The sequence below is a fragment of the Amyelois transitella genome, chromosome 7 (assembly GCF_032362555.1).
Source record: "Amyelois transitella isolate CPQ chromosome 7, ilAmyTran1.1, whole genome shotgun sequence".
NCBI lineage: Eukaryota > Metazoa > Arthropoda > Insecta > Lepidoptera > Pyralidae > Amyelois > Amyelois transitella.
The window spans coordinates 250,354-261,527 of NC_083510.1; the positions used below are offsets into that span (position 1 = coordinate 250,354).

Sequence of the window (11,174 nt, forward strand, 5' to 3'; positions counted from 1 at the left end):
CGTCGAAAAGAGAGATATATATACATTGATAACGTATTTTTTTTACTTCGTTTTTACAGAAAAAAAACTTGCGGAAACTATCCGATAAACTTATTTTCCCTTGTTTAAAGTAAATAGGAGGAAAGAGGCAGTATATTTTGTTTGAGTGCAATATCCCGACGCAGTGCGAGCTCAAGTGTCTAACTGCACGATAAATAACAAAGTAATCTTTGGCCTTTGCAATCAGAAAGAGCGCGTTCCCCCCACGGAACTTTCACCTTTATTCCGATAGTGTTATAGAATAGTTTGGTATCCGAGTCGATTTTTTGCCCGCTCTCTTGTTAAGTAATATAATATCAGAGTGACGTTTTCCATCTGTATGCAAATGCAACGCGACGGCAACGGAATACTTTCTGTAACGATGCGTCATTATGGAATAGATTAGGTGTTGTCTTTTGTCTGAGGTGTTGCAGGTTATATGCAGGGAGCTAAGTAGCTCTAATACGATCATACACGTCTTTTCCTGTCTCTCTCTGCACGCTTTCCTGATCACTTCATCAGTTGATATTTCGACCGAGAGATTTTCTATTGAGTTGGATGACAATGTGTAAGAGATAGGATTTAGCTGATTTTTTTTATTTGCTTAACTACATTACTTAACATAAAAACGGTAGGTATAGTATAGGGCCTAGACTGGATTTAGAGATGTTTCTATCAGACAACCTAGCGGGTTATGTAGACAGAGTTAAGTTAAAAATGTGAGTTGTATTTTGTCAAGGTCCCAATGATAGGCTGCTTGTCTTTCGACTCGAATCGAATTGAACTTTTTGATGCGCTAATTTCTGTGCTTTTTTCACAATGAAAATCTATTATAACTAATGTTTAACTTTCGCGTTATACTATTTATAAATTAAACAGAGATTTTAGAGGCCGTTCGGCCGTACGGCCTCCCGTAACGTACCGTTTTTTTTCTCTGACGTTTAGAATCATGTTACCATGATCCGTAGTTACCGAGCGACTAAGTCGCGTGCGCGTTTAACACAGCTGTACTATTTAATAATAGCAAACTTTTCCTTAGTAAGTACTTTTACCATAATTCTTCATAGAACATTCGGGCCAATTGTGCGTTACGCGATTAATTGCGTCATGAACGGAGCGATCAAGCGTTTGCGTTGCTCTCTGCAATCTCGAGTGCTGCGGAGAGCGTTCACTTGTTCGGTTCGTATTAGCTAAGGGTTTAACTGAATGTGTTCTTGTTACGTATAAATCTCACTCATAATTTTCTTTGGGTTCATTTGATGTAGGTCTTATTATTTGATTCTAGAAGAGGCTTCTATTAAATATATTCCATAATTCTTTCCAGTAGGGGTCCAAATATTGAAACTATTAAATCAGCTAGTGTTTAATAATTGTTTAGTACTAGGTGATGTTATGAACATAATTGTATTTCAATTTCCTACAAGCATATTTTTATTCAAATAAAATGTAATTTTATAATATATGCAATATTTTTCTTTCACAGGTCACGGTAACTTAACACGCGTAAAACTATTCTTGATGGTATTCTAAGATGATCTCGTACTGTTCAGGCCAGTCCAGGAAAATATAAGTGATTTCCTTCATTTGTGAACATCACTGTCTAGTTTTGTGACAGCAGCTATGTAAAAATGTTCGTAGTAATTTTATTGGTGCCCGTATAAATAATGAAGGTTTTTTCAGCTTGCGAATTTTCCGTAGTTTCAATCTGAAACAGATAATTGTAAATTGACGAGTACGTGTTAATGAGAACAGTGTTTTATATTCAAATTGTTAGAACCACTCTATCTCTTTCCCAGGGATATCGTAAAAGGCGACTAAGGGATAGGCTAACAAACTTGGGATTATTCTTACTGTTGGCTCTGTTTTCCGCTTAAGGACAAAAACGTAATTATATGTACGTACAACTTCATAATTTTTTTTTACAATGATGCAAGTTAAAATAAATGATACCTGTGCCACAGTATTTCCAACGTGAGTAGAACCAGCGAGAGCAGCATAGCTTCCAACAGCAGCAGGAACGCCGGCGCAGCTTGCCCCAGGGCCAGGGAGCGCGGCGTGCGGCCCGAGCAGGGGGGGATGACGCTGCTGATGCGCCGCCGGGAGGCTGACATGTGACCGCGCTCTGAGAGACGCTGTAAGCTGGGTAAGAAGTGGAAGTGAAGAATTAGCCGGGAAAAGATTAGTGATTGAAATAAAATGAGGTGTCATGGCGAGCGCAAAATGTGTAGTCTATGCCTTTCCCTCAGGGTGAGAGGCCTGGTTATATAATGTTATTTTATCCAAGGCATCAGTTATCTAAATATTCTTAGGATCTCGCCACTTTGTCTTAACATATTATTCTTAACTAGCCTCATTTGACGCCATAGTCCTTATAGGGACACGTTTATTTCAGCTATCTAAAATATTGGGATACCTCAGGGTAGTATTCTGGGTTAACATATTTATTTCCGTGAGATTTCTAATGTAATGTTTTCTTTTAATTTGGTTAATATCTCACCTCCAAACAAAGAACTCTTTATAGGGGCTATTTTTTTGAACCATGATGTAGACGAAAGCCGGCCGCATCATCTGTAGAGAGCTCAGTTCGCACAACTCACGTTCACCAAAAGTCCGCGAGATTATCTGGTTGGCTGTATATGGCTCCGTGTGATATGCGTACCCTGCGAAAGTATAAAATCGATGCGACTAACTAACTAACTAATTTTTTCTATTACTCGCCAATATAATACCGTGAATAGCGGTTCATGTAAAAAGAACTGTACGAAAAGGAGTCATAATTCAGATGTATCTCATGTAAGAAATATCTACTTAATTGTGACGGAGAAACTTGATTAATGTCGTACCCCCTTTTCGCACAAGATTTATTCCATCTTCTACGGGCTGCAAAGTAGGAACGGTTCGACGTGCTTTCGTCACTTTCACTTCACGAAGTTTGTCTTCCTTCAAATTCTTGTAGCCAGAGTAGTAATAGAAGCCAGGATTCTGTAGCAAAAAAGTATTTTATTAACACTTTACTAGACATTAAATTATTTTGCCAAATTTTGATTAGGATATTGCCATGTTCGAAATTACCTAAAATCTTTTAGTCCTAAACATTCGTCACCATAATTTTCTGCATCGCAAATTTTAACAAAGTAAGTTTCATTTGGCTGATACATTGGTAAAAAATGTCATTACTTTGTTTTTTTTTTTCACTTTTTGATTCCAAAATCGTTAATATGTTGCTTTCTTGTTTTAATTTTAGCGACAAATAAATTTAATTTACCTCCAACCAGCCTCTCGTATATCCAATGTCTTCGAAGACGAGTTCCAAGTCACTGTTGATGAGCCCGTCCAGGGTGGCGATGGTGGGAGAAGCGGCGTTCAGCAGCCAAGAAACCACGCTGCTGGTGTAGTAGTTGTAGAGGATCATGCTCATGAGACCCACGATCAGGAGGATCATGCGACGACCTGGGATGAAATAGCTCTCCTAAGTGCTCATTAACTTCAAATTTAATAAGAATTCTTTTATTTTGAAATTTTGTTATTAAAAACAGTTTATCAACATTGGTACGTGCTGTTTTAAGGCAGTTAAGAAATGATACATTGAAAAAGAAAAACTATTACCTTGACTTGAAAAGCGTTTTTCCAATTGCTGGACATCTTCATAAGCTAAAACATAATCATAGTTGATAAATTAAAAATAAAATACACATAATACTAGAAATTCTAAAGGTACATACATAGTTTTCAATATATTTTTTTGCCAGAATAAAGGCCAAAATTGTTTAATATCAAATAAGCTATGATGACTATACCTTGTAGGCACACAGCCGCTAGGACGCTAAAAAAAGCTATCACTGATTTGAATTGAAGGCGAGTAGGAGTGTCACTGTTGGTCTCCATGCAGGCTGCTATCGTCAGAGAGATGGTGCAGATGACCCCAGCTAGGCAGTAAATCAACCACACTCCAGAAGACAATGGTGTTAGAAAGCGATTTTCATAGTCTCCAATGCCTTTATTCGGGATGAGGTAGAAGAATTTCGACCTGTTGATGTGCCCATAGTTATTAGAAATTTGATTGATGAAAAGTTTGCAGGATTGGTAACAGAAAACTCTTTTAATTTATATAAAGTTTAAAAAGGCTCTTAAGTGTGTCCAAATATGAATGAATGGTTTGTTTGAATAGTGTTTGTTCTATTTACTGAGAATATATATTTCATTTTCAGTTTCTTTGGTGAGTGTAGATTATAAAAGGAAAAAAATACAACCAAAAAAATGAATTAAACTGTGTTACTCTAGCGTCGTAGCTGGAGGGTATAAGATGTCGACCCAGTCGAGCCATTGCGGGAAGATCCTGGCGCAGGTGCACGAGATATCCTGTTCTTTCCACAGCAAGGAGTTTGTCACCGCCTGTGGACAAAAAATATGACATTAAATCTATATCATATTCTTCTACTCAGAGGTTACAAAAAAGTAATTCTCCAAGTGTAAAATCTCTCAATCTAAAATTGTCTAGGGGAGTTTGTCATGGCCTGTGGATCGTGTTTCTGATTTCATTATAAAATTCATTTACCTTAACGTTACGAAGGACTAATATTGAAATGATTGTCTAAAGGTTCTATTTACTCTCTCTCAAAATATTGCTGATTGCACTTGGTAAGCTGTAAGGTAATAAGTTTGAGATTCACCTTAAGGCACCATGTAAGTACAGTACATGCATTAAAAAAGTTCGGTAAAGTTTCGGGACTATTATACGCATTGGTGAGATTTAATGAATATTATTATTTATAAAACTTTAGTGTACTTACCAACGTAGAGTTTCTTTCGGGTGTACCAATCCAACGACTTGCAATTGTATAATTAAACCTGTCAAATAAGATGAAAGGACTGAATTTCAAAAATTTTACAATAGAATAAATATAAACTAATTATATTTTCCTGTAGGACCACAAATTCTGGCCACGGATCAGTCTTACGAATTTTCTCTCTCCACTTTGTCCGGTCTTCGGTTTCTTTTGTGTTGAGCTGTAGCGGGAGTAACAGTTCGGACTCGACCGCCACAAAGGGAAGATCTTCCGTCAGGCTAGATGTTAAGCCTGGGGAACCTAAGAGCTATTAATTTGATTATTTCTCTCCTCTGTTCTCCTTCCGTCTCTGTGGTGTATAACTAACTTTTCACTATACTTCCTACAGAGCTTATCGGTTCATCGTCACGTTTATTCATTTCCAGCTATTATTTACCTAAAATTGTGTTGCTCCATCAGGACATTGAGTATCTGAGCTGCAACCTTCGTCATGGCGGACACCCCGGCCGAATAGCGAACATCCGACAGCATCTCGGGGTGGAATTCTTTTGGACTATTGAAAATCTGGAAAGGAGAAATGTACCTTGAATGAGACTACTTCATCTCTTTTCCATGGATATCTTGAAATGCTACTAAGGGAAAAACCACATTCTCTCTAAAAAATAAAACCACAGTCTAGTTAGTTATTCGCACTTGGGAACCTTTCGCGTAATTTGCTTTTGCCATGTACCGTTAGAAAACAAAAATATTTATCTTCATAATAGCTGTGCCCGCGACTTCGTCCGCGTGGAATAGTTATTTTGAGCATCATTGAAGCCCTCAAGGATGAATAATTTTCCCCGTTTTTTCCACATTTTTCATTATTTCTTCGCACCTTATAGTTGCAGCGTGATGTTATATAGCCTAAAGCCTTCCTCGATAAATGGTCTATTCAACACAATAATATTTTTTTATTTTTGTGTTGATTTTTCGAATCAGTAGTTCCTGAGATAAGCGCGTTCAAACAAAAAAACTCTGCAGTTTTATAATACTAGGTAGTATATATTTAAAACGTAAAGATATTATGGCCAATCAAAAAAGAAATTAATAAATTTCTGTAATGAATAATAATAACATTAAAGGATTTAACTGTTTATTATTATGATATGTTTTCATTTACATTCATTATTGTACAGTGTACTGTACATAATCCAATTTGAATTCATTGTTCTACATTAAATCATCATTTCATCAAAATCATCGGCCATTGTATACAACGAGAGTTCAAATTAATTCCATCACTTGGGAAAATACGCGAGAGTAATACTTCAGTGTTCTGTTTACACGAACTAAATCTGTATAAATTAGTTTTGCCGCGCGGTTTCCAGCACTTTAGAATAGGACCACTCCATATCATTCCCATGGATGCGTAAAAGGCCACTAAGGGAAAGGCTAATAAATTTGGGATTCTTCTTTTAGGCGATGGGCTAGCAACTTAACAGCTTTGAATTTGAAAGTTTGGTCATACAGCTGAACGTGGCCTTTCAGTGTTTTCAACACTGTTGGCTTTGTCTACCTCACAAGGGATATAGACGTGACTATGTATGTATGTAAAGTTGTTCACCGCGAACTTCAAGTAAGACCTCGCGAACCTTTAAACTTTTAACAAAATTGTGAATATCTCAAAAATTACTTGACCGATTTTGATGCCCATGAACTTCAAAATCCTACATATCGATCGAAAGTTATCGCGTCACAAACATAACATACATACATATATAGATACAAAAATTTTTTCCTCAAGTTGATTGGTAAACCTCGTTCGCTTCGCTCGCTCGGTCAATTATCTTTGGTTTTCAATATGCTGCTCATCTTACTTATCTTTCAAATAACTAGCTTACTAAGCTAATGTAAACTCACCACGGATATAGCGCGCAGTGTTAAGTTATGGAAATTCCAGCGGTCGTAGTACTTATACGCTTTCAGAGCTAAGTTCAAACCTGAAACATCGACGTAATACGGGTTATTATTACATACATACATATAATCACGTCTATATCCCTTGCGGGGCCGACAGAGCCAACAGTCTTAAAAAGACAGATAGGCCACGTTCAGCTGTTTGGCTTAATGTTCAGTGACAGGTTGCTAGCCTGTCGCCTAAAAGATCAAGTTTATAAGCTTATCCTTTAGTCGACTTTTACTACATCCATGGGAAAGAGATGGAGTGGTCCTTTTTCTTTTTTCTAATGGTGCCGGGAACCACACGTCATGGGTTTTTATTACACAGACAGACGGACAGTGAAGGACAACAGAAATAAAAATAGCATCCACGCTGGTTTGGTAGAAAGAAAATAAAATTGTTTTACCAAGGATCATTGTATCATGATTCGAAATGTCCGAGATTAAAATAATGTAGGTACTAACGTACGTTACGTGCGCGTTTAATACCTGTTTTATTTATAAATAGTATAAGGAAACGCGAAAGTTTTTAATCAGTTATTTTTATATTACTGTTGGCTAGCTTAATCTATATTACTTGTCGGGTACATATTTATTTACCGTCTGACATGTTCCAAGTTCCAGCTCGTATCGTCTCCAAAGGATTCTGTTGTATCCTGCCGAAGTTGAAGAGATCCGCCAACTCGTAGTGGTCCCCTGGCAACGATACAAACTTCATGTTCTAACTGTTAGCGGGTGGAGGATATTATTAGAAATGACCGTACTATGGCCTTGAAAATGATATCGTAGGCTCAATTGTCGTATATTCAAATGTCCATTTTACAATAAAAGGATCTTGGCTACATTTTGGAAGTCTTAAGATTATTTTTGTTACGGTAAAAAAGTGGTGTTTCTAAAGATTTAAGAATACTAATATACCTAGTTTTAATTCAGGCAAACAGTTTTTTTACAAACTTTCCACACCTTAGGTAATATCCAAAGAAAAAAAAAACTAGCCTATCGCCTAAAAAAAAAAGAATCCCAAGTTTGTAAGCCTAAGCCTTAGTTAGTCGCATTTTACGACATCCATGGGAAAGAGATGGAGTGGTCCTATTTTTTTTTGTATTGGTGCCGGGAACCACATGGCACAGTGCGAATAACCTATCAAAAAATAGCTTTCAATTGTTCTTCTTCACGATGTTAATTATATTTTTAGTTCATTTCATTATAATCAGTTCAGTTTTAATCACAAAGAGGTAAAAAAATAAACTAACTTTTGAATTTATAAAATTTGGAATGGGATAAGTTCAGTATAAGTATTAAAAAATAAACATGATGGTTACCACGATAACTGGCTAAAATTATGTCAGCGTCTACGCTCATATTGAGGTCCTGGAAACCCTGGATGAAACTGGTGCTTGGCGGATGCAGCACGAGCCAGGCATGGTGGTCATCCAGCAAAGCTAGTCTTGATGCCTGGAGGGAATAATATCACTATTATTGCAACTCTATAGTGTAAGGCGACGAAGGGATAGGCTAACAAACTTGGGATTCTTTTTTAGGCGATGGGCTAGCAACCTGTCACTTTATATGAATCTTAGCAGTTAGCCAAACAGCTGAACGTGGTCTATCAGTACTTATTTTCAAGATTGTTGGCTCTGTCTATCCCGCGAGGGATGTGGACGTGATTTCATGTATTTATATATGCAATTTTTTCTATTTGTGCCGGGAACCACAAGGTACATTAAGATAAGATAGACTTTCGTATTTCTAATATAACTATTATAGTATTCAGTCTTTTCAAGACTGTTGGCTCTGTTTACCCCGCAAGGGATATAGACATGACCATATGTATGTATGTATGTACTATTATAGAAGGTACTAGTATGGATTAGAAGCAAAACTGTAAAAAGCAAGTTGATAATCACTGACTACGCTACGGTTTCTGAATTCTCATATATGTATATCATCTTTAAAATAATACTCACTTCGCGTAGTATATCCTGAGCCTTCTCGCATTCACCATTTAATAAGACACCCATGACATTCCGGTGGTCCAACACCATGGAGAGATTCTGCAGCGATTTCTTTACCGATGGAGCTGATGTTCTAATGTCGTGATTGATGAGGTTCTTGGCTATTATTGTGTTTTCTATAACAAAAATAATATCAATGTTATGTGTACCGGCCGCTTCTTTTGCGAAGAAGAGTCTTGACGAAGTATGATAATTTAGGAAATAGATAAACTTGACTTGTGCCGTGTGGTTCCCAGCACCAATTAAAAAAAGAGATCGAACAGTCCTCTTTCCTCTCGCGTTGCGTCTTTTTACAATGATAGTGGATTGAGCAAGTCAGGTATTTTTCGAACTTACCATTGATATAAATTGTTTTATTGAATTGATTGAAATATTATCGAAATGTTAGCAAATCTTAACACAACATTTAACAGGTAACATCGTTTAACAGGTAACTAATTTTAATACCACAGACTATAGAAGCAATTATTTATACGATTTAATAAGCTAGAGAGACACATAACTTTGTCGTAAATTGGTTTTACGAGCGAGTGTAGAACAACGGGCAGTCACCACAAGTTTATTTGCCATCACACTCCATGTTTGTCGACACACAGCCCTCTTGATCGGGGATCTCGGTGTAATTCTGTAGTTTACTGAAGATTATCCGCGCCTCTTGTGGGGATAATGTTATGTTGAGCTGATTTTTTACAAAGAAAGAAAATAATGTTCGAATATTTTTTGGTTTGAGTAAGTAAGTTTGATTTTGACACAACAAGACTGTTGGCTCTGTCTACCCCGCAAGGGATATAGACGTGATTATATGTACATACATATAATCACGTCTATATCCCTTGCGGAACTTACATACATATGTAAGTTTGATTTTTTTCGGCTAATTGTTACGGTAATACTGGTATATTTTAAAGTGAGAGCCTTGTTTTTGGATTCGTTTTTAACTAAAGAAGGGTATACGAAGGTGTATTAAAATTAATTTATGTGCTAATAAGACACATACTATGTGTGATACAGAGTTTACAAACAAACAAGCTATTGCAACAACTTACTTGTCACTATTCGAATCTCAATTCTATCTTAAAGCCAAATAGCTGAACGTGGCCTATCAGTCCGCTCAGGACTGTTGGCTCTGTCTACCCCGCAAGGGATATAGACGTGATTATGTGTATGTGTGTGTGTATGTATTGCAACAACAAAACAAGCAAAAAAGAATAATTTGCAACATTTCCATAAACGTTACGGACAATTAAATTTTTATTACTGAACGCAAAATAAACTAAACACACATGATGGTACTAAATAAGTTAACGTCTTTATCCTTGCTGTTTGTTGAATAATTCTGAAGAGCCCCGAGATATCAAAGCTGAATGACTACTTTACATACAATTTGTTTATTCTAGATTATGCACTGAGATAGTAGAAGTTAAGACAATTGCTTAAGGGAATTGGGAGCGGTATTGCAAGGAAATACTAACAATCTTACAAAAACATTCAGATAAAAGAATAAAGATATTTATTTGAAGCAAGACTATAGAGAAAATTATTTCATTTCTATGACTTTAATAGATGACAAATGTTGTATGTGTTTATTTTTACTACTTATTAGGTTAGTAAGTAAAGATTTCTACTGAGAAATTCACGATTATGATTGAGAGACACGGGGAGCCAATAAGAATTCTTTTTTTTTATGAACAAACAACATTAACTTATAAATCAACGTAAAATAAGTCATTTATCTGTCATTTGAGATGTAGTTAATTATTGAAACGTTACATTGCAGATATATTTTATATTCTTTCTCATCTATTAAAACTAGTTCTCTCCTAACATTTAAAACAAATTCATAATTCAAATTCAAAAATTTTATTCATTATCATAGGATACTTCATATCGCTTAATAATTGTCAAAACTTATAGTTTAACAACATTGGTTGACGTCAAATAAATTACTTAAAACTAAGTTTACTGCCGCTTCCAAGGCGTCAGTGCAGAAGAAGCGGTAACAAACTGCACTGCAGCATTTTCTTCAACAACGTTTGATTAACAATTATGTGTACTACTAATACTTACGATACTGATCAGCGCAGGACAGATAACAGACATGACTGACCCCCTTATGCACGAAGTAATCCACCGCTAAATCAGCCGCGAAGGGCGGTAGGGTCTCCGCCTCAGGTGATAACGATAGCAACAACAGGACTAACCACGTCATGATCATAAATCTGAAAATAACATTATGACCTCACATTTTGACGCAACTCTTCTCAAAAACACAGTAGGAAAAGAACAACATATAGTTCACATCTAACAAACAGTTTCCAACAAAAAATTAATATTGGAAAAACAAAACTAGATGATAGAAAAATCCAAGAAAAACTGCAAAAGCTATAAAGTGCGAAATGCTTTGGCAATGAAACGA

At 36.3% G+C, this 11,174-nt stretch overlaps 1 protein-coding gene across 1 annotated transcript; it reads right to left on the bottom strand.

Moving 5' to 3' along the window:
• Positions 1 to 259: 259 nt before the first annotated feature.
• On the bottom strand, positions 260 to 10,967 carry LOC106143485 (ionotropic receptor 75a-like). The gene is made up of 15 exons (XM_060945081.1): positions 10,826 to 10,967; positions 8,711 to 8,874; positions 8,066 to 8,198; positions 7,344 to 7,439; positions 6,705 to 6,784; positions 5,242 to 5,369; positions 4,809 to 4,866; positions 4,295 to 4,410; positions 3,816 to 4,045; positions 3,625 to 3,669; positions 3,284 to 3,468; positions 2,862 to 3,000; positions 2,516 to 2,678; positions 1,963 to 2,157; positions 260 to 326 (listed from the first exon to the last, which is right to left on the bottom strand). Exons 1-15 carry the CDS (start codon positions 10,965 to 10,967, stop codon positions 260 to 262), a joined length of 1,941 nt encoding a protein of 646 aa, XP_060801064.1.
• Positions 10,968 to 11,174: the final 207 nt, after the last annotated feature.